Source organism: Coregonus clupeaformis, chromosome 4 (assembly GCF_020615455.1).
Source record: "Coregonus clupeaformis isolate EN_2021a chromosome 4, ASM2061545v1, whole genome shotgun sequence".
Lineage (NCBI taxonomy): Eukaryota > Metazoa > Chordata > Actinopteri > Salmoniformes > Salmonidae > Coregonus > Coregonus clupeaformis.
The window spans coordinates 23,740,397-23,765,286 of NC_059195.1; the positions used below are offsets into that span (position 1 = coordinate 23,740,397).

The window sequence follows — 24,890 nt, forward strand, 5'->3', positions numbered from 1 at the left end:
CATCTGCCCTTTGACCTAAGCCTGAGGTGGCTCATCAGGGAACTTCTCTCCCTCAAGAGTTTCCAGTGCTATTTATAGAAACACACTCCAGTTTCCATGGGCAACCATCCTTCATCCCCTACACTCTCTCTCTCTCTCTCTCTCTCTCTCTCTCTCTCTCTCTCTCTCTCTCTCTCTCTCTCTCTCTCTCTCTCTCTCTCTCTCTCTCTCTCTCTCTCTCTCTCTCTCTCTCTCTCTCTCTCTCTCTCTCTCTCCATGTAACCCTGCAGCATCAGGTCACTCTAATCCTAGAGAAAGAAGGGGTCGATTGCAGCGAACAGGCAGAATGTAGCTCTGTGCTACGCATTACAGACGGATTTCTTAAAACGCTACTAATGAGAGATGACATGCCCCTGCGTGTTAAAGCAAACTTGCTTGCAATGAAAAACCCACAAGAATAAATCAGCAGATTAGTTGATCTCTAGTTGTTACCAGAGATACTGTAAATAATGATGAGATGGTCTTGTCTTCGCCCTAACAATGGGAGGCGTTGTCTCAAAGGCGGGAAGGCTCGCCACTTGTTCTGCTTGGTCTAATTAACCAGCTATATCTAACAAGACAAACATGCAAACGCACCCACCCACCCACATACACACACCGCATCACACACAGAGTGGTCAGTGAGGTTAGTGTATGATGTGCACAGGTGTTTCTTTTATCTGTCAGACAGACATACAGAGGGCCGCTGTGTGCAGCTGTTTGTCTGTCTGTCTGTGTACACGTCAGTTCTTTTATCACAACATGATGTATTCATCCACAACAACACCATTACAACGACAACACAACAGTCACATCACAGGAAAAATAGGTTGGATCTGCACTGAACTCGTGAAGCTGTAACTGTCCAATGGAGAAGACAATATGGCCGACAAATGGCATCAGTCTTATTCTTTTATATGTCATAATGCATTACAGTTATTGTAGCAGATGATCGTGTTACTGTAGATTTCTTGAAGAAATACTGCACTAGTACAATAGTGTGTGTGTGTGTGTGTGTGTGTGTGTGTGTGTGGGAGTCTTTGTTTGAACAGATGGAGTATATCTGCCTCATACACACAAGCAGTGATATGTGTGTTGTATGCCACAAGTTGTATGCCACACGGACACATGCGCGCACACACACACACACACACACACACACACACACACACACACACACACACACACACACACAGATGTGTGTGTGTCTGGCTGCTGTGTGGGAGCTAACGGCTATGTTTCCACACCTGGTGATGGGCTCAGAGCCTCAGATGCTGCTGGTCCACAGGGCAGACAGACCTGGACACAGCTGCTGAGATGGAGGGAGCAGGGAGGGAGGGAGGGAGGGGTAGCATAGGGAGGGAGGGATGAGTGTGGGTGGGCACTGTGACAGAGACTGGGTAATTATCAGGTGAAAATATACAAATAGATCTAAATTGGTGTATGCGTGCATTTGTGGGTGTATGCATGTGTGCGCTTTGTTAGAAGGTATTTCTGTGTGTTGCTGTGTGGACCCCCTGCCTCGAGTCTCCCAGTGCTGAATCCTTGTCAGCCGTGTTAACACCCCCTCTATCTCAACCTAAAAGGACAACAGCGAGAGGGAGAGGGGGATAGAGAGAGGAGAGAAAATGGTTAGGGATTAAAGAGAGGAGGAGAGGAAGGAAATAGAGATGACAGAGAGAGAGAGAGGAAGAGGGAGAGAAAGAAATGAGGCAGAGGGAGAAAAGAAGAGAAGAGAAGAAGAGGAGGGAGAGATAGAGAAGCGATAGAAGATAAGACCGAGTGATGAATAAGTGATGAATGTTGAAAGGGTTGTGTCTGTTATGTCAGTCTGTCTGTCTACTGGGAGCCTCTCCCTCCCTCCCTCAGCCCGGAGAGAGAGGGAAAGAGAGGAGGAGGGGGGCGATGGGCTCTCGGCCTTTACCAAGGCACTCCGCCTGTCACCTCGCCTCAGACTCAAAACAGAGGGAGTGTGAGGGGGCAGACAGAGAGAGAGAGAGAGCGGAGGGGGGATAAGCAATAAGGGAGAGAGTGAGGACATGTTTGAGGGGGCTGAGAAAGAGAGAGAGACAGGGCAAGCGAGGGCAAGGAAATGTTGCGGGGAAAAGTAATGAGAGCGAGGCAGATCGTGAGCGCCTAAGAGAAAGAGGGAGAGAAAGCGAGGGAGGGGGCTTGTCCTCACTCCCCTCTTAAAGACGGAGAGCGGATCTCCCACCGGCTCAGAGGCTAGGCAGAGGAGACATCCGTACACTCATCATCCTTGTCTCTCCATCTCTCTATCCATCCATCCATCTATCCATCCAGGTGATCACTCCATTCCGCAGGCTCATCCTCTGCGCGGAGAACAGGAAAGAGATGGAGGACTGGATCAGCTCGCTGAAGTCCGTCCAGTCCAGAGAGCATTACGAGGTAAGACCCGATCCATTCTTTCTTCTCTATAGCAACAGATCCACGGCCTGTGTGAGAGCGAGATAGAAAGAGGGTCGAGAATAAGAGAGGAGGCATGGAGAGGGGGAACGAGAGAATTGGGAAAAGGAGAGGAGACTGAATGAGAAGGAGAGAGGTGGTATGCAGGGTGTTGCAGAAAACAATAGATATTTGATCTGAGCATTGGTTTACTGTGGAGGCTTATGATGATGTCAGTTGTTGCTGTTTGGAGTGCAGTTATTTTGCCGTTATATTTTGTTGTGATATTGCTGTGTTTCTATTGTTTATTTTGGAGATGTGTGTGAGCGGCAGGGTAGTGTAGTGTACGCAGTGGGGCCCGTGCTCTGTAGCGTGCAGTAGACTGGAACATCTATTTCACCCACTGAGGGTGGTCGTGGCTGCCCAGCTCACAGGAGGCATACACACATGCATATGCACACACACACTCACGTACACACACGCGCACGTGCGCGCACACACACACACACAGACATACACACATAAACTCAAAGCAGTCTCACCAAACAGTGTTGTATATACAGAAAGGCTTTACAGGTTTTTACCACCTAGTGTCTGTCTCCGCTCTCCTTACTCTCTGTGTGTCTTCCCTTACGGAAAAACCACATGATTTCACATGTTACATTTCTACATGTTTTGCACTCATGTGGAATCATGTGAAACCATGTGGTTTTGGAACACTTCACATGTGATGATATTTCACATTAAGTTTCACATGTGGATTTTCACATGATCACATAACCTTTCACATCTGAAACCATGTGGTTTTGGAACACTTTGCACGTGATGATATTTCAAAATGTTATTTCACAAATGGATATATTTCACATGAGATTTCACAGGTGATGCCCTGCAAACAGAAATTAGAAATTAGGATGTCCACGAAACCTCACGCAATTGCAGTGTTTACAATTTACATATTTGACATACACTACATGACCAAAAGTATGTGGACACCTGCTCCTGTCCACATCTCATTCCAAAATCATGGGCATTAATATGGAGTTGGTCCACCCTTTGCTGCTATAACAGCCTCCACTCTTCTGGGAAGGCTTTCCACTAGATGTTAGAACATTGCTGCGGGGACTTGCTTCCATTCAGCCACAAGAGCATTAGTGAGGTCGGGCACTGATAATGGGCAATTAGGCCTGGCTCGCAGTCGATGTTCCAATTTATCCCAAAGGTGTTCGATCGGGTTGAGGTCAGGGCACTGTGCAGGCTAGTCAAGTTCTTCCACACTGATCTCGACAAACCATTTCTGTATGGACCTCACTTTGTGCACGGGGGCATTGTCATGCTGAAACAGGAAAGGGCCTTCCCCAAACTGTTGCCACAAAGTTGGAAGCAAAGAATCGTTTAGAATGTAATTGTATGCTGTAGCGTAAACATTTCCCTTCACTGAAACTAAGGGGCCTAGCCCGAACCATGAAAAACAGCCCCAGACCATTATTCCTCCTCCAAACTTTACAGTTGGCACTATGCATTGGGGCAGGTAGCGTTCTCCTGGCATCCGCCAGGGACTGCCAGATAATGAAGCGTGATTCATCACTGCAGAGAACGTGTTTACACTGCTCCAGAGTCCAATGGCGGTGAGCTTTACACCACTCCAGCTAATGCTTGATATCGCGCATGGTCATCTTAGGCTTGTGTGTGGCCACTCATCCATGGAAACCCATTTCATGAAGCTCCCGACGAACCGTTATTGTGCTGACGTTGCTTCCAGAAGCAGTTTGGAACTCGGTAGTGAGTGTTGCAACCGAGGACAGACGATTTTTACACGCTATGTGCCTTCAGCACTCAGCAGTCCCATTCTGTGCACTTGTGTGGCCTACCACTTCGTGGCTGAGCTGTTGTTGCTCATAAACATTTCCACTTCACAATAACAGCACTTACAGTTGACCGGGGCAGCTCTAGCAGGGCAGAAATTTGACGAACTGACTTGTTGGAAAGGTGGCATCCTGTGATGGTGCCACGTTGAAAGTCACCCTTCAGTAAGGCCATTTTACTGATCATGTTGCCTATGGAGATTGCATGGCTGTGTGCTTGATTTTATACACCTGTAAGCAACGGGAGTGGCTGAAATAGCTGAATCCACTCATTTGAAGGGGTGTCCATATACTTTTGTGTATATATATAGTGTACATGACTACATTGTGTATGTTTATTTATACAGTAATTATTATTCAACATCTCCTTACCTGGGATTTGAACTCACAACCTCTTGGTTCACGCCATTCCAATATTCCTGCTATGCCACCATGTCTGTGTCAAAAACGAATTTCACCTGTATTTCTACACTTTGGAAATCTCAGCTTTGTTAAAAATACACTCAAGAAAAACGATTATATTTATCATAGTGATTCAGGAGTAACATTAAAACAGAATAATATATCCCACCAACATTAGACAACTATACAGAAAACCCTCAAATTGCTGAAATAAGTAAATGTAATCAATGATGAGAGAATAGTCAGATTAACCTAAGTGCAAAGATGTATAATAGGTAATGAATCTGGAGGGGACTCTGTGTCACAGCAGACAGATCAGCATACCCCAAATCCAGAGGTTGTGAGTTTAAATCCCAGGTGGGGTCATATTGAAAAGTCAGCACTAAGTGATCATGTCAAATGTAATCATGTTGATTAGAGATGTTTACACTATTTTATCTGAGCAGCGTACCACTTACCTTAAACCTCCCATACCATTTCATTACTTTCCTGACAAAAAAAACAACGTTTGAAATGTGCATATACACATGTGAATTCATATTTGTTGTGAAATCCCATTTCACAAATTTCACATTTGAGCTGAAATTTCCACATGTGAAAACGAGACGTGAGGTCAGTTAGTTGTTGACGTGAAACTATATGTTCACATGTATTAAATTTAGAGTTCACATGTTAACACCACCTTTTCACATGTGAGGAAAATAATATGTTTTTGAAATGTGTAGTTTCACATGTGAAATGTGCAGTTTCAAATGTTAAAAACTTTCACGTGAAAACTTAACTATCACATGTGGAAAAACATTCACGTGAAAATCGAATTTGCGGTTTTACATGTGAAAAACAGTTAAAATGTCACGTGTAGTTTCAAGGTTTCACATGTTGAAATGTTGCATCCATGTTGTCACATGTTTTCACATGAGATCATATTTTCATATGTGTAGTTTCATGTTATTACATGTTGCTTTTACATGTTGACACATGTTAGCACATTAACTTCACATAAGATCATGTGATCACATGAAATTACATGTGAAATGTGATCACATGTCAAATTCATGTGGTTTTCCCGTAAGGGTTAGGACTCACTTGATGAAGGAAAAAGAGCTTGGCACAAAATAATCCCTCATATCCTCTCTAACGAACCAATTCATCTTATTACAACAGACAAATAAGAGTGGCTGTTTGATATTCATGCTTAAAAACAATAATTGTAAAATCTCTACATCAAGATGATTATAACAGCATTGCCATTTAGAAATGATCATTTTAAAAATGTTTTGCCGTGACAAGAAACATATTACTGTTGATTGTGGATGACTGCAATGCTAGTCTCCAGGCAGATACAGGATATACTGTACAGTAGTGTGCCAGCACTGCATATTAATGCCTTTGATGTGGGAATGAAAGATGATATAAGATTGTTTCCCTCTCTACCCCCTCTCCTCTCCACTGCAATGCAGTAGCACCCCAGAGCCATAGAGTAGAGCTACAGGTTCAGGAAACTATACTCCCATGTTGGAACCACAGGTTCCATTCTAATAGGGGGCGGGAAGGATAGATGGTATGTTTGTATGTGTGTGTCTGTGTGGTATGAATCCACAAACAAAATGGATAATGGGCCATTTTGGTAATGAAGCCCTTTTTCTACTTACCCAGAGTCAGATAATGTCTCTGTGTGCAGTTTGAATGTAGTTTCTGAGCCATTGCTAAATTATTGTCTCCAGGAAAAACTAGCTAGCTCCTCTCAAAAGAAGGGAAAAAACCTTCTAACTACTCTAAAGGTTGGTCATTTCTAGTCTTTCAAAGCTGCTATCAAGTAGTTGCCAAAATGTTGCACTATCCCTTTAAGTAAATATTTTGTTTATTAAAGTATGGTTAAATCTTTCTTCTAATCTACATTGTAAAAGTATGAAATTATTGTATAAAGTATAGTAAAATAATGTCAAATGAAGTCAATGTTTGCAAATGCTTGTGTAAAATGCTTGTGTATAGGCTCTATTTTGCTCACCCCAAACAGCACTGAGCTGTGCAAAAACATTGTACATTGTACACTGCAGTGCAATTTTTATTTTAAAAAATCCCACTTTTCTTTAACTATGTCTTTGAGAAATAAGAATTTCAGTAAATGGTGTGAAAATTCATTACACACAATTCAATCAATGTTTACTAGATGTGGAACACCCTTTGGATACTGTGCCATCTATTTCTACGGTTCTATTCAAAATGTTAAAGGTCCAATGCAGACATTTTTATCTCAATAGAAAAGCATTTCTGGGGAAGAATTAAGTACTTTACTGTGATTATTTTAGATTAAAATTGTCAAAAATAAACAAAAATAGCTTCTTAGCTAAGAGCAATTCTCAAGCAGGAATTTTGCTAGGACTGTCTGGGAGTTGTCTGAGTGGGAAGGGAAAACTGAAAATGTTTTAAAGGTTTGGAACTCTCTTTCTTATTGGTCTATTAACTAATTTACCGCATGGTGATGACACCATGGAAGGTCAAAACTCTGTCCTAAAAAAGGCTGAAATTTCAGGCGGTCTTTTCAAACATCTTTTACACTAAACGGGCATTATCATCATTTTCACAATTTCACAGTATTATTCCAACCTCATAGTGTAGAAATATATATAAAACACAGTAAAAAATGTTTTGACTGTACTGGGCCTTTAAGATAATTTGTGCCATTCTGTATTTTCCAAATGTTATGGTTATTTCTCTCAGTCTGTGTTTTTTAACATGAGCAAAATGGAGCCTAATGTGCAAAGTATAGTACCTGACTGTATATCCTGGTGTTGCCAACCTGATTTAACCTTTCGTTTGCCAGACAGCACAGTTTAATGTGGAACATTTCTCAGGGATGCACAACTGGTATGCCTGCTCCCACGCACGCCCCACCTTCTGTAACGTCTGTAGAGACAGCCTCTCTGGCGTCACCTCCCACGGCCTGTCCTGCGAAGGTAAGACGCACCCACACACACGCGCGCGCACATTTCTGTTTTATCTTTGCTAACACCTCTCCTCCTGACCTATCTGTCCATCCCTCCTCCAACGTCTCTCCATCTCCTCATTAATGGACCAGCGAGAAGCATGCCACTGCTCTGTGTTTGCCTTAGTGCTGTGTGTCCCTCCTGGGCTGTGGTAGTTTTAATCAGTCCTGGAGAGGTGGAGGAGAGTGGAGATATAGGACTGGGGCTGTACAATGGGGAATAGGACTTACTTACTTATTCCTCTTCCCTCCCTGTGGAGTATAAAGTCGCAACAAGCCCACCATCCAGGGAATAGGTCTATAAGCTCATAGTAGGGCAGCGCTGGGGGCGGTTCAATTTAAGTATCCATTCAATACTATGCTATGATTTCCCTCCGGATCGATTAAGAATAGTAGGGCAGAGCTGTGCAGGAGCTGAATGATAGGAGATTGGTGTATTAGCTAGAGCGGTAAGGTGTGGGTTGAGAAGAGCGTGCGATTTGTCCTAGACGTTGTAGTGTCCTCTTTGCTGGCTAGCCTACTGTGAGAGGCTAATGATAACCCATTAATTGCTCTGAAATGAAGGGCTTCCTCCTTGAAGCATCCTCAAAGGCTATTATGGCTGTGTGTGTGTGTGTGTGTGTGTGTGTGTGTGTGTGTGTGTGTGTGTGTGTGTGTGTGTGGTGTGTGTTGTGTGTGTTTGCCTGGATCATAGACTACTCCATACACATAACCCTAGCATATTTTCTATCTCTCCCATCTCCAGTCTTCTACATTATACATCCTTTATAGTTCGAGATGATAAAAATGTGGAAGGTTAGACTAATCACACACAAACACGCACACTCACACTTTCTCACACACACTCACACACACACAACATACACACACTTGCAGATGATGTGAAGCGCTATAGGCTAATTAGCATTAGAATATTCATATGGTGTTCATTATGGTTGTCTGACTCACAGGCTCCTTATATTAAACCAGGAAGTGGTGTATAAATAGTACTGGTATATAAATGGTTGGTTACGCTGTTCCTTCACAGCTTAGGTGTGGATAGATGGAGCAGTCTAAAACAGAGCCGAATGGAACACTAGCAGTTGCGTCATTCCCACTCTTTTCTATTAAAACAGTTAGGTATGAATCATTAATATATATATATATATATATATATATATATATATATATATATATATATATATATATAACCTTTATTTTACCAGGCAGGTCAATTAAATAAATTGGTCATTTAGCAGACGCTCTTATCCAGAGCGACTTACAGGAGCAATTAGGGTTAAGTGCCTTGCTCAAGGGCACATCGACAGATTTTTCACCTAGTCGGCTTGGGGATTAGAACCAGCGACCTTTCGGTTACTGGTACAACGCTCTTAACCACTAAGCTACCTGCCGCCCTATACAAATTATTATTTACAATGACAGCCTGGCAAAAGGCCTCCTGTGGGGCAAGGGGCGGGGATTAAAAGTGAAAGACAAGATGGACAACATAGACAAAACACACTTGGCAACAGCACAGATACATCATTTTACATTGACATTTTAGTCATTTAGCAGATACTCTTATCCAGAGCGACTTACAGGAGCAATTAGGGTTAAGTGCCTTTCGGTTACTGGCCCAACGTTCTTAACCGCTAGGCTACCTCAGACAGAAACAAAGCACATGAAGACAAGATACACCACCATGCTACATGAAGAGAGACCTATGGCAACAACACAACATGTCACAAGCTTTAATAAGGGCAGACAACAGCACAAGGGATATTTAATCTGTTAGGGAGAAAAACATATTGAGTCATAATATTCAGAGGCTGTGTGTGGCCGTCAGACGGTCTAATTTATTTTACCATTTTTGTCATTTAGCAGACGCTCTTATCCTTAGTGAGTGCATACATATTTTTTTTTTTTTACAAAAATCATACTGGTACCCCGTGGCAAACAAACCCACAACCCTGGCGTTGCAAACGCCATGCTCTACCAACTGAGCTACACGGGACTAATAAACGATGTCTCTCTCTCCCTCTCCGCCTCAGTCCTTGATTAGAGCGTTAGGATCCTAAATGGAACTGGCTTCCAGGTCCAGATTTGAATTAGCCTTGTCTAGGGTATCGGATCATTAGCTTCTTCTGATTCATTCTGATTGCATTGTTGTGGCTTCATGAAAGAATGACTGCTACATGGCTCACGAGTAGCATCTCGCTTTTGTAGAGAACATTACTTTTTGGGACATTGGACCATGTGCTGATCTCTATCTTTCAACTGATAATGCAACACCTACTGTAGACACAGCTTGATGTGTATGTATGTATGTGTGTGTGTGTGTGTGTGTGTGTGTGTGTGAGAGAGAGAGAGAGAGAGAGAGAGAGAGAAGAGAGAGAGAGAGAGAGAGAGAGAGAGAGAGAGAGAGAGAGAGGAGAGAGAGAGAGAGAGAGAGAGAGAGAGAGAGAGAGAGAGAGAGAGAGAGAGAGAGAGAGAGAGAGAGAGAGAGAGAGAGAGAGAGAGAGAGAGAGAGAGAGAGAGAGAGAGAGAGAGAGAGAGAGAGAGAGAGAGAGAGAGAGAGAGAGAGAGAGATATTCTTAAGTGGTGAGAACAGCTAGACCGACGGTTTCACAGCAATCAGAGCTACTTATGTTTTACTTCGATTTCCTGCACAGGACGATCGATAGGAATTGATGTATGTGTCACACACACACCTCCCCAACCATCCTCTGGCTACAAACAGTCCGAAACCAGGAAAATGATCTCTCTCAAAACAAACATCTCATATCCGTCTGCAATCAATGTTTCTCTAATCTAACTCTAAATGCATTTAGTAGAACATTTAGTAACATTAAGAGAACACAATGTTTATCACAGTCTGCCAATGGCAAGGAGTGACACTGGCCAATTAGTCTTGGTGTCTCGGTGTGCGTGTTTGTGTGTCCACACGTGTCTGCATGTGTGCATGTGTTCGCATCTGCAGGTTGTTTCGACAGTGGAACTTTCCAAGTCCAGTAATTTTATGGTTGGCTGTTAAGTGCCTCCTCATCTATAATTGTTATACACTGAACAAAAATATAAGTGCAACATGCAACATTTTTTTTTGATTTTACTGAGTTACAGTTCAGACAAGGAAATCAGTCAATTGAAATAAATGTATTAGGCCCTAATCTATGGATTTCACATGACTGGGATTACAGATATGAATATGGTTAGTCACAGATACCTTGAAAAAAAAGGGTGTGGATCAGAAAACCAGTCAGTATCTGGTGTGACCACCATATGTCTCATGCAGCGCGACACATCTCCTTCACATAGAGTTGATCAGGCTGTTGATTGTGGCCTGTGGAATGTTGTCCCACTCCTCTTCAATGGCTGTGTGAAGTTGCTGGATATTGGCGGGAACTGAAACACACTGTCGTACACATCGATCCAGAGCATCCCAAACATGCTGAATGGGTGACATGTCTGGTGAGTATGCAGGTCATGGAATAACTGGGACATTTTCAGCTTATGTATAGATCCTTACGACATGGGGCATTGCATTATCATGCTGAAACATGAGGTGATGGCGGCGGATGAATGGCACGACAATGGGCCTCAGGATCTTGTCACGGTATCTCTGTGCGTTCAAATTGCCATCGATAAAATGCAGTTGTGTTTGTTGTCCGTAGCTTATGCCTGCCTGCCTGCCTGCCCATACCATAACCCCACCGCCACCATGGGGCACTCTGTTCACAATGTTGACATCAGCAAATCACTCGCCCACACAACGCCATCTGCCCGGTACAGTTGAAACCGGGATTCATCCGTGAAGAGCGCACTTCTCCAGCGTGCCAGTGGCCATCAAAGGTGAGCATTTGCCCACTGAAGTCGGTTACGATGCCGAACTGCATTCAGGTCAAGACCATGGTGAGGACGACGAGCACGTAGATGAGCTTCCCTGAGACGGTTTCTGAAATTCTTCGTTTGTGCAAACCCACAGTTTCATCAGTTGTCCAGGTGGCTCATCTCAGACCATCCAGGTGAAGAAGCCGGATGTGGAGGTCCTGGGTTTGGTGTGGTTACACGTGGTCTGCGGTTGTGAGGCCGGTTGTACGTACTGACAAAATCTCTAAAACAATGCTGGAGGCAGCTTATGGTAGAGAAATGAACATTCAATTCTCTGGCAACAGCTCTGGTGGACTTTCCTGAAGTCAGTAAGCCAATTGCACGCTCCCTCAAAACTTTAGATATCTGTGGCATTGTGTTGTGTGAATGGCCTTTTATTGTCCCCAGCACAAGGTGCACCTGTGTAATGATCATGCTGTTTAATCAGCTTCTTGATATTCCACACCTGTCAGGTGGATGGATTATCTTGGCAAAGGGAAAATGCTCACTAAAAGGGATATAAACAAATGTGTGCACAAAATTGGAGAGAAATAAGCTTTTTGTCATATGGAGCATTTCTAGGATATTTTATGTCAGCTCATGAAACGTGGGACCAACACTTTACATGTTGTGTTTATATTTTTGTTCAGCATACATTATGGGCCTTCTCCACTAACTGTGGTGGCGAGATATAAAGTATTCAGTTTACATTTAGCAGACTGCCCTTATGCAAAGCCACTCACAATAAGTACATTCAAAGACTATACAATAAGTGCCTTACAGGCCGGCCCTCATTTATAGACTGTATACAGTGCATTCGGAAAGTATTCAGACATCTTGACTTTTTCCACATTTTGTTATGTTACAGCCTTATTCTAAAATGGATTAAATTGGTTTTTTCCTTCATCAATCTACACACAATCCCCCAAAAACATGTTTTTAGAAATTGTTGCAAATGTATAATAATTTTAAAAAATGAAATATTACATTTACATAAATATTCAGACCCTTAACTCAGTACTTTGTTGAAGCACCTTTGGCAGCGATTACAGCCTCAAATCTTCTTGGGTATGACGCTACAAGCTTGGCACACATGTATTTGGGGAGTTTCTCCCATTTTTCTCTGCAGATCCTCTCAAGCTCTGTCAGTTTGAATGGGGAGCGTCCAATTTTTTATACATTTGCTAAAATTTCTACAGACCTGTTTTCGCTTTGTTATTGTGGGGTATTGTGTGTAGATTGATGAGGGAAAAATATTATTTAATCAATTTTAGAATAAGGCTGTAACGTAACAAAATGTGAAAAAAGTCGAGGGGTCTGAATACTTTCCGAATGCACTGTATATGAATAGATGTATAGTATTGTGGTGGCAGAATTTGGAGTTTTCCACAACCGTATGTTACATAGTCCCTCTCTTACTTAGGTTCCTCTCATGCATACAGAATTGGGTTTTACAGTTCATATTGTTTTGAGTAGGCTCGTGACAGGGATACAGACGGTATATTCCATGCCTCTGACACTTGCGTTCTCTGTGATGTGAGTGGTGATGTAATGCAGTGGTTCCTAAAACGTGCGTTATTTTGGTGTGTGGTAACAATAGGTACTCTCTGGTACTTTTAATAAACTAATTCAACACAATTGTCCCAAATTATGCCTATACTTGTCAAAACCCTTAAAAAATACCTTCATAGGCTATTACTGTATAATTACCATTATAAACTGGGTGGTTCGAGCCCTGAATGCTGATTGGCTGACTGCCGTGGTATATCAGACAGTATACAACGCGTATGAAAAAATATTTATTTTTACAGCTCTAATTATGTTGGTAACCAGTTTATAATAGCAATAAGGCACCTCAGGGGTTTTTGGTATATGGCCAATATACCACGGCTAAGGGCTGTGTCCAGGCATTCTGCGTTGCGTCATGCATAAGAACAGCCCTTAGCCGTGGTATATTGGCCATATACCACACCCCCTCGGGCCTTATTGCTTAATGTTACCTCATAAAAATCGGGCAATTTCAGTAGGGTAAAACTACCCTGATACTGAAAGGTCGCTGGTTCGAATACCCGAGCAGCAATGGTGAAAAATCTATCGATGTGCCCTTGAGCAAAGCACCTAACCCCAATTTGCTCCATGGGCACCTTCCTACTATGGCTGACCCTGTAAAACATTGCACTGCACTTATCCGGTCGGTGTATGTGACAATAAAACATCTATCAGTGTCAGTGTGTGAGCCTGCTGGTGTTGCCAGGGTGATTATAGCTATGGCTTTAATACTGTAATCCTCTAGGACATTAGAGGGCTATAGGCATATGGAGCTGTATGTAAAGGCTCACACGCAAGCACACAGGCACAGAGGGCTGGTGCTAGAATTAAGTGGATTAGCTCTGGTCCTCTGTCTGTTAAACACACAGGCAGATATGGCAAAATGACAGAGAGCGCTAGCTTAGGATGGGGCTCAGTCACTGGACAGTCACTGCCCTCGTTGCGCATTTAGACACACACTCGTCAGGCAGGGTTAGAACTGGGGACTGAAGCACATTTTCTTGTTGATTTTTGGTGTGTTTGTGTGTGGGTGTATTTGGTTTGTAGCCCACCTATCACCAAACACCTCTCCTCTGTCTGTTTATTTATCCTCTCTCACTGTAGTGTTGAACATGATGCTCTGTGTTGTTGTTGTTGACCAGACTAATGAGGTGTGTTTGTTGTTTGCGTTTGTTTTCCAGTGTGTAAATTCAAAGCTCACAAGCGGTGTGCCGTCAGGGCCACTAACAACTGCAAATGGACCACACTGGCCTCCATAGGGAAAGACATTATCGAAGACGAGGATGGGGTGAGTGTGTGTGTGCGTGTGTGTATTCATCTGTGTGTGTGTGTGTACGTATGCATGTGTGTATCCTTGTGTACATACTTGTGTGTGTGTATCTGTGTGTACATGCTTGTGTGCAGCAACAGATGGCGTGAAAAGGTAGAAAATATAATAATATATTGATATACCTGATAAACTGACTGACTCTCGATTCCTGTCCTGTAGATTGCCATGCCCCACCAGTGGCTGGAGGGGAATCTGCCTGTTAGTGCCAAGTGTGCCGTGTGTGACAAGACGTGTGGCAGCGTGCTCCGGCTGCAGGACTGGCGCTGCCTCTGGTGCAAGGCCATGGTGAGTGTGTGCGTGTGGAGTGTGTGTCTGTGTGTATGGTGTGTGTGTGTGTGTGTGTTGTAACACTGACTCTGTGTTTTTCCAGGTACACACAGCTTGTATGGACCTGTACCCCAGGAAATGTCCCCTGGGCCAGTGTAAAGTCTCCATCATCCCTCCTACTGCTCTCAACAGCATCGACTCTGATGGTACACACACACACACACACACACACACACACACACACACACACACACACACACACACTTCATTACTTCATTCATTATTATTACAATGACTGGAACAAATTGCAAAAATCTCTGAAGCTGGAGACTCTTATCTCCCTCACTAACTTTAAGCATCAGTTGTCAGAGCACCTTACTGATCACTGCACCTGTACACAGCCCATCTGAAATTAGCCCACCCAACTACCTCATCCCTATATTGTTATTTATTTAGCTCATTTGCACCCCAGTATCTCTATTTGCACATAATCTCTTGCACATCTATCATTCCAGTGTTAATACTAATTGTAATTATTTTGCACTATAGCCTATTTATTGCCTTACCTCCATAACTTGCTACATTTGCACACACTGTGTATATATTTTCTGTTGTATTTTTTGACTTTATGTTTTGTTTTACCCCATATGTAACTCTGTGTTGTTGTTTTTATCGCACTGCTTTGCTTTATCTTGGCCAGGTCGCAGTTGTAAATGAGAACTTGTTCTCAACTGGCTTACCTGGTTAAATAAAGGTAAAAAAAAAAAAAAAAAAAGAAATTTCCTACGGGCCATATTGCATTACACACCTTCTTGGAAAGGCTTACAGGATAGTATAGTCACATGGGATGTCTCTACACCCAAATGGAGAATGAGAGTTCTCAATGACAATCTTTTGTCTTCAGTAAAACACTTATTACTGACCGGTGGAAATTGGAGTGATTTGCAGTGCAGATGAATGTTATAAAGGAGGATTCACCTCATTGGCTTTGCTAATTTCCTCTCAGATTGACCTCTGACCTTTTATCATGTCACAGAGGAGGGGGGATGATTAAAAGAGAGAGGAATGAATCATCCTCCAGACATTCAACACACACACACACACACACACACACACACACACACACACACACAAACACACAAACACATACACATCCCAGCGTTGTATTCATTAGGACACATAATGGAAATAATTGTTTAACGTTTTGCTAAGGAAATTAGCATTTCTAATAGGAAATGTCCAGGTAGTCCCTTCCTGTTTCAGTCCCCTTTCTTCCATTTGGTCCCTAATGAACACAACCCAGATTATGGTGCTGTATAAAGCAGTATCATGTGATGGAAACTATGGAAGAGGAATGTAAATATTAGTGTTTTCACTCTAATAATATATCACCTTCTGGTGTGGAATTTATACACACTCTTGTTTGCTCCCACCAGTGTGTGTGTGTGTCAGGAAATTGTGTGTGGGTATTTTATTGACAGGTGTATAAAATAGCTATTTCAGGCAGGTGCACATACACACACACACAAACACAGAGTCGGGCTGAGGCCGTATTTACTAACTTGGAAAGGTGTGAAAAATCTCTACTCCCCCTCTATCTCTGTTCCCGCCCCTCTCTCTCCCTCTATCTCTGTTCCCGCCCCCCTCTCTCCCTCTATCTCTGTTCCCGCCCCCCTCTCTCCCTCTATCTCTGTTCCCGCCCCTCTCTCTCCCCCTATCTCTGTTCCCACCCCTTTATCTCCCTCTATATCTGTTCCCACCCCTCTATCTCTCCATATATCCCCATGTTTCCCTCCCTTCTCTCTCCATGTATTCCCCTCTCCCTCTTTTCCTCTCCTTTTCTTTCTTCCAAATATCTTCCTCCCCCTCTCTTCAATGTCTTCAACCCCTCCCCCCTTCACATGCCAGGATTTCCCCTCGCCCCAGTGCAGGCTTGAGAAGGCTCTAATCTAATTGGCTGCTGGCTGACTGTGGCATGAGCTGAAACGTTGTGACTTTCCTCCCCCTCTCCTCTCCAATCTCTGCTCCACCGCTGCCAAGATCAGAGAGAGAGAAGGTGGGAAAGAGAGAGAGAGAGGGATAGAAAGATGGAATGAGAAGAGAGGCAAAAGGAGAAGGGCAACATAATGATGGAGAGAGAAGAGAGGCAAAGAGATGTGGAGGATGGAGAGAGCAAAGGACAAAGAGATGTGGAGGATGGAGAGAGCAAAGGACAAAGAGATGTGGAGGATGGAGAGAGCAAAGGACAAAGAGAGGGGGATAGAGAGAGAGAGAAAGGAATGACAGAAAGAAAGAGAGAGAAGGAAGAGAGAATGAGAGTGTTGATGGCAGCACCCCTAGGGACTGTCACCATCCTCCCCCGCGCAAACACACATACACACACACACACACACACATACACACACACACTCACACACTCAAACTTAGAGCCTTTTCACACAGAGAAATGTTGACACACAGGCGGCGTATCAATCTGCCATATGATGAATCCTATAAGCGCACAGGCTAACTCAGTACTGTGATGCCCCCACACATACACACACTTTGATGCCTCAATGCTGTTGCTGTGTGTGGGTGTTATGATACAGTAGTTCATGGGTGATCCAGTACAGCACATAGCAGAATCTCTCCTTTCTTTTCATTTCTCACATCTCTTCCATTAGTCACTGTGACACGGCTCAGAGTCTGGATACTGTTAGTGTTAATAAATCTTGGCTTAACCAGTGGATTTGATAGTGATAGTGATAAACAATGTGATACATGTGATAGAGATGAACAGTTATACATGTAATTGCTCCTGATGTCCTATCTACAGTGTATCACCATCTACAATAGTTCCATACTGTATATCAGATCACGTCTGCATTTATTAATTACATGTTTTATTAGTACTATAATGGGCTAGTACCCTTAATATTTTAGCACAGATTCATTCATCCATCCATTCAGTCATTAATTCCTTCATTCACTTTGTTATTAATTCATCCATTCATTCATGTAATAACTGTTATTTTGTGTATTTGTGTTCAGGCTTCTGGAAGGCCACCTGTCCCCCATCATGCGCCAGTCCTCTGCTGGTCTTCGTCAACTCCAAGAGCGGAGACAACCAAGGGGTTAAATTCCTACGACGTTTCAAGCAGCTCCTCAACCCTGCTCAGGTGTTTGACCTGGTCAATGGCGGACCACATCTAGGGTGAGTCGGCTTGGCTAGCACCTGCTAATGGAAACCATGTGGCATCGCTAGTAAAAAAAAGTATTCCCACGCATAATAAAGAGACACATCTGATTGTATACAAATGTAAGCTAGTTTTGAAATGATTATGTTTTAGTTAAATATTATATCCGTTTGGGCTTCTTGCGGTCAATTTGCAGTCTACAAATGATTTGTAATTTTGTTCCAGCCTGATTCACTGACTGAACAGCTTGTCAAAGAGATCGCATTTATTTTGGGAGATCGTTAAATATAACTTCTACATTCAATACAGGAGATACAAATTGATTCAGAAGATAATAAAACACATTTATTTTAGTTACTTTTTTCTCAACTTGTTTCTATTACTTTCTAGCACGTCAAGTTAACTTACAGAGAAGGTAGCTAGCTAGCTTTGTAGCCATGGAGTGTAGCACCTTACATTGTTTAGCTAAGTTACCTAGCTAGCTGGTGAACGTTTTCCTTTTGAAACCAGGGCAGAGGAAATCAACATTCACCTCCATATGGGCATCTGACTTTGTCTGAAAGTGGGGGTACAAAAAAGGTGTCTTAACTTTTTTTGGCACTGTTGTTTGAAGCACTGTCACCATTAAAATGTAAAACATGTACTTGTCTCAGCAGCATACATATTTGATGCAAAGAGGGTCAAAATTGCTTATTTGGTCGATATTACTTACCAAGCCAAGCAGACCGAGCCGGCGCCATGATAAAGTGACTATAGGGGCAGTTTAAATCGGTGAGGGGGCACACTTTTTTGGGGTTCTTGCAATGGAATTATATTGAATTCTGCTTATGTCACACTATACCACAATAAACATAAGTTTCAAATGCCGAGACTCCAAGACCATTCAGTGCTTTTGAAGTATCAGCACAATGGACAGCGCCCTACTCACTAAAGGTCATTTTGGCAATGAATATAGGCTACAAGATAGATAGGGTAATTAACCTATGCAAACAACCTATGTGAATGCAGCCATACACACAGCTGTCTTACCGAAATAATGCAAATTAAATGCTGAAAGTAGTAGCCTAGTTATTAATGCAAAACAAAAATACTGAATAGCAATTTTGCTTAGAATACCGACAAAACTAGTCTAAATATAGATTGAGGTACAGTAATGCGAACTAATTAATGTAAACAGAACAAAACAGCGGTAGGCCTACTATAGGCCTATAAACAAAATATCAGATAGATGAAGGCATGACACAATCTATATTTAGGCTAGTTACATTAACAGTAAACAAACACAGTAAACAAAAGGTGAATGCAAATAGCCTAAATAGCCTACAGCCTACTACAGTGAGATGCAGCCATGCACAGCTGTCTTGCCAAATAAATAAGCCTACTGGCTCGCTTCAAACATGGAAAATCATGCAGCTCATGAGTTCATCAACACGTTGCGATATGGCACAATCCACTTCTGTGGATCAAATTCGTCCCACCTACGTAATCAATTAAGCAATGCCGGCCTACCATAAACACGTTTCCAATACGCACAGTTCCATTTACAACCACGAAAAGCAATAGGCTACCAAGAAAACCATAGAAATAGAATGTAGTCTTATCTATTTCTATGATTAAACATATCGATATGTAGCTATACCCAGGGGCGTCATTTGGGTTCTTGTATTGGAATTATATTGAATTCTGCTTATATCACACTATACCACAATACACATAAGTGCTGAGACCATTGAGTGCTTTTGACCAAGAAGTGACAGGTTGGTGCGAAATCGCCGTTGTGCTCTATCAGCACCATGGACACCACCCTACACACTAAGCAAGGCCATTATGGCAATTAATCTCCCGAGTGGCGCAGTGGTCTAAGGCAGTGCTAGCTGTGCCGCTAGAGATCCTGGTTCGAATCCAGGCTAGCGACCGGGAGACCCATGGGGCCGCGCACAATTGGCCCAGCGTCGTCCAGGGTAGGGGAGGGAATGGCCGGCAGGGATGTAGCTCAGTTGGTAGAGCATGGCGTTTGCAACACCAGGGTTGTGGGTTCGATTCCCACGGGGGGCCTGTATGAAAAATAATGTATGCACTCACTAACTGTAAGTCGCTCTGGATAAAAAATATATATATATAGAAAAATAGGCTGGCTAAAGAAGTCATTTTGCCATTCCATACACGTTTTTTGCTGAAAATGGCACCATTGGCTATACCACCAAGATTTTTTTATCAAAATCAACAAGCTAGATTTTTCTTACCTTTTCAGAAGAGCTGCAGCCTCCTTGATGCTCTGTTGAACTTCCTGAGTAATCGATCATTCCATTGTCCCAGAAATCTTCTTGTAAGATCCCCCTCAAATACCAGTTGGATTAGTTGAGTTTTCCTTGGGTGTAGCATGCTTCATGTGTCCTGACTGAACACGTTTGTCAAAGTGGAAAATGAGTTCTTGCCAGTTGCCTATCATTAACAAGTGTTGACACTTCAAAATGCGTGCCTAGCGAATCCTTTGGTTCTATCCATAGCGGATATAGTAACCATAGTTACAATACCACCCTTGGGTGAAGGCCTTGTCTGCGTTAGCTTTGGACCCAATACAGAACTTTCAACAGGGGAACCAAAATGCAACATCTGCAGTAACTGAGTATTCCAGCCACTCTCTTCCTATGAACCAGTTGCAATTAAATGAACATTTTTGGACAGAAAACCTGCGGCTAGGGTAAGATTCTAGGCTAACCTGGGCTAGCTCCTTTGTGCCAAGATCGTCAGGAGCAGTCGGAGGGGGCTGTGGTGCCATTATCCTGGCGGCACTTGTGGAAGGGGGTTGTAAACTCTTCACGCGGAGCTAGCTGGAGCTCGGCAGTATCATCGCTGCTGGGCTTTGCGGCGGCATCGGTGGTTTAATTTCTGATATCCATCGTGGCAGTGGCAGATGATCTGGTTAGAGCTAAATAGGCTAATAACACTAACGCCTTTTACAGCCAGCCAAGAAGCTAACTAAACTCGGTATTGGTGGGGCGTGAGGCAGAGTTGAGCAAAGCAGCTTCAACGGTAAACTACACCGAGCGGGCTTGTCCTTATAAATCTAAATCAAATATTACAGGTGGAGGCGTATCACGTTATTCACTTAGCCTAGCACAGAGATGAGTAGCGTTTTCCCCCCGCTTTTTATGGAAACCCAAAGGAGTCATACCTAGCCACCCAGTGGCTTTCCATAGCCCCTCTACACACACACACACACACTCTACGGCACTCTGTCCATGGTGCTGATACAGCACTGTGGAGATACAGATTTTGTGCCCACATCGCTCTCAATCATTTGAACTCTTTCGCCATTTTTATATAGGGACATAAAACTAAAACAGAGGTGGCACAATTTTCAACTGAGGGTGCTAAGCCCCCTTTTTCCCCCTTGTGGAGTCGGGCCCCCAAGCAGTGCTGTTTTATGGAGATACAAATATCCTGTGCTTTTTCATTTGGTGCATAGGCGCATACAGACACAGCTTGGCTACATTGCCGCGAAGCGTCCTTGGTGCGCTCGCATGTATGGCTCAGCCAGGACTGTTACCTTTGTAACTGAATGAAAACATAACTATGTGATTTAACCGATTGAAGTTGGGAAAATTGATGGCAAAAATGCAGAATTGTGTTAAATGCCTGTAAACAGCTTGGGGAGGAATTTTTTTTCACAGATTTAATCATGTAATATTAGGCCTACAGATTATTTCTCACTATCTACAGTACTTGCAAGCTACTCATTGACAGCCCATGAGCTACCGTGCATGCAGTTTTCTCTTAAAGTGCAACCTTTGGTAGGCTGATAGAAGGCTACTCAGAGTCAGAGTCTACGATACAGCGAAGCCTAATCAGACATGCCGGTGCTCGTCATGGTTCTTACAGGCAAAGTGAAATGATATAATGAATTTGCTCGTGGTGCACGCAGCTCAAATGATATGTAACAACACCATTGGACCAACACCATCGGACATGAAACAACGATACCAATGTAACAACAGCACAACAAAATAGATAAACCATTTTCTTTTGCAGGCGCCTTTTCATTTTAAACATCAGTGGTGCAACTAGTGCTTTCTAACTGCACTGAACCAAAACAATGCTTGCCGAGTGAAGCAAAACGTTCCAGTGGTCAAAACCATTCATCTTGAGGCGACAGGGGAGGGGATGCTAAATGCAATCTGTTAATTATTATATCATATATAAAATGGACGTATCTATTTTAATACAGACTAGATCAAAACATTACTAATCATTGAAAATTACAAATTACCCAATGGATCATGATCATTTTCTGGTAAAAAAGTGTATTTTGTAAGTGGGGGTGCAGCTGCTCCGTTTGCTCCATTGCTCAGGCGCCTATGCCTCCACAAATGCTGTTGACATTGACATCCATACTGAATGAGCACTTAAGGGACCTAATGGGAACCCTTAACCTTTCCGCTTAGTTTAAGGGGGAAGTTCGCCTTCAAATATTTTGTGCAACTGACTTAAAGTTAAGGAAATGTAAGGGAAAAGATAAGAGGGAATTACCATAAGATGTTTTATGCAACCTGGCCCAGGTCCTCCTGGAGGGGAGACATAGACAGAGAGAGAGAGAAGGGAATTAGAGGGAGCATGCCTAAGATCACACAGTACACCAGATAAGACAGACTGACCCTAGTACCCCGGCACATGCAGCATAGATACTGGGTACTGAGACAGGGTGGTTGGTGCCCTGATCAGGGACAGAAGCTATACTGTTACAAGACTCTGACACTAGTACCATTCCTTTGTGTGCTCCAGGCTGCGTCTCTTTCAGAAGTTTGATAACTTCCGGATCCTGGTGTGTGGAGGGGATGGGAGTGTAGGCTGGGTCCTCTCTGAGATAGACAAACTCAACCTCCACAAACAGGTAAGAACCCCCCCACACACACACACACACGCTGACCCCCACCCTTCCCGCCTCACACACACAACCACCCCCACACCCCCTCGCTGTCCCCCACACACACACTTCCTCCCCCCCTTCTCTCTTTCTGTCTCCAGTGCCAGCTGGGAGTGCTGCCCTTGGGCACAGGAAACGACCTGGCGCGGGTGCTGGGCTGGGGCCCATCGTGTGACGATGACACGCAGCTTCCCCAGATTCTGGAGAAACTGGAGCGGGCCAGCACCAAGATGTTGGACCGCTGGAGCATCATGACCTACGAGATAAAGCTCCCCTCCAAACACAGCGGGCCCGTCACGCCCGACGACACTGACGACGGCCAGGTACACAACATCTGAAGCATTACGATTTGGAGGTGTTTTATAATGTAAACAGTATCCCCCTTGCTTAGTTTTATGGTAATTCTGCCTTTCTGCTCTCTCTGTGTCCCCAGTTCCAGATCTCAGCATATGAAGACTCGGTAACTGCCCATCTCACCAAGATCCTCAACTCTGACCAACACTCTGTGGTCATCTCCTCCGCTAAGTGAGTGTCTCATCTCAACACTGCTTACTGCTAAATGGCTGCTGACAATTTCATTTAATGTGAACTCACGCTCTTCTTTCACCCCCCGTTTCTCTCTCTCTCTCTCTCTCGTTCTCTCTCTCTACTTTCAGGATTCTGTGTGAGACAGTAAAGGACTTTGTTGCCAAAGTGGGAAAGTCCTACGAGAAAAGCATTGAGAATACTGAGGAGTGTGACACTATGTCTCTCAAAGTAAGTAACCCTCCACACACACATGCACCCACATGCACACACACACACACACACACACACTAACCTAACTCTCCTTTTCCCAACAGTGTGTCATCCTAAATGAGAAGCTCGACTCACTCCTCCAGACCCTCAACACAGAAGCCCAGTCACTCCCCCCACCTCTTCCCCTTTCCACACCACCCATCGTCGAAGAGGAGGAAGAGGAGGAAGATGAGGAGGAGGAGGAGGTGAGCGAGGAGTCGTTGACCGAGCTGAAGGAGAAACTGGAAGCAGAGGAGAGTGAAAAGGGAGGAGAGAAAGGAGGAGGTTCGCCACCCAAGCTGTTCAGAGCTAAAGAACAGCTGATGTTACGAGCCAACAGCCTGAAGAAGGCTGTACGACAGATCATTGAACAGGCCGAGAGAGGTACGTAGATATAGAACATAACAGATAATCGAACAGGCCGAGAGAGGTACGTAGATATAGAACATAACAGATCATCGAACAGGCCGAGAGAGGTACGTAGATATAGAACATAACAGATCATCGAACAGGCCGAGAGAGGTACGTAGAACATAATAGATCATCGAACAGGCCGAGAGAGGTACGTAGAGATAGAACATAACAGATAATCGAACAGGCCGAGAGAGGTACGTAGATATAGAACATAACAGATCATCGAACAGGCCGAGAGAGGTACGTAGATATAGAACATAACAGATAATCGAACAGGCCGAGAGAGGTACGTAGAACATAACAGATAATCGAACAGGCCGAGAGAGGTACGTAGATATAGAACATAACAGATCATCGAACAGGCCGAGAGAGGTACGTAGATATAGAACATAACAGATCATCGAACATGCCGAGAGAGGTACGTAGATATAGAACATAACAGATCATCGAACATGCCGAGAGAGGTACGTAGAACATAACAGATAATCGAACAGGCCGAGAGAGGTACGTAGATATAGAACATAACAGATCATCGAACATGCCGAGAGAGGTACGTAGAACATAACAGATCATCGAACAGGCCGAGAGAGGTACGTAGATATAGAACATAACAGATCATCGAACATGCCGAGAGAGGTACGTAGAACATAACAGATAATTGAATAGGCCGAGAGAGGTACGTAGATATAGAACATAACAGATAATCGAACAGGCCGAGAGAGGTACGTAGATATAGAACATAACAGATAATCGAACAGGCCGAGAGAGGTACGCAGATATAGAACATAACAGATCATCGAACAGGCCGAGAGAGGTACGTAGATATACAGTATGACAAAACAGATCAGACATACAATATAATAGAGCCTATGGCAAGTCTTTCATGCCTGTTTCAGAGAGAATACAATGGACTCCAGATTGTAAAACTATA

The 24,890-nt window shown here is 43.5% G+C and overlaps 1 protein-coding gene across 6 annotated transcripts in view; it reads left to right on the plus strand.

The window, feature by feature from the left end:
- dgkh (diacylglycerol kinase, eta) overlaps positions 1 to 24,890 on the plus strand; it is a 100,726-nt gene that overhangs the window by 53,173 nt on the left and 22,663 nt on the right. For all 6 annotated transcript variants that reach the window (XM_041868574.2, XM_041868583.2, XM_041868591.2 and 3 more), the window contains 11 exons: positions 2,323 to 2,427; positions 7,516 to 7,648; positions 14,253 to 14,359; positions 14,561 to 14,686; positions 14,772 to 14,874; positions 17,699 to 17,861; positions 22,627 to 22,735; positions 22,870 to 23,091; positions 23,202 to 23,293; positions 23,425 to 23,524; positions 23,611 to 23,929. In XM_041868574.2, coding sequence (XP_041724508.1) covers positions 2,323 to 2,427; positions 7,516 to 7,648; positions 14,253 to 14,359; positions 14,561 to 14,686; positions 14,772 to 14,874; positions 17,699 to 17,861; positions 22,627 to 22,735; positions 22,870 to 23,091; positions 23,202 to 23,293; positions 23,425 to 23,524; positions 23,611 to 23,929 — 1,579 coding nt within the window. The remainder of the gene's footprint in view (positions 1 to 2,322; positions 2,428 to 7,515; positions 7,649 to 14,252; positions 14,360 to 14,560; positions 14,687 to 14,771; positions 14,875 to 17,698; positions 17,862 to 22,626; positions 22,736 to 22,869; positions 23,092 to 23,201; positions 23,294 to 23,424; positions 23,525 to 23,610; positions 23,930 to 24,890) is intronic.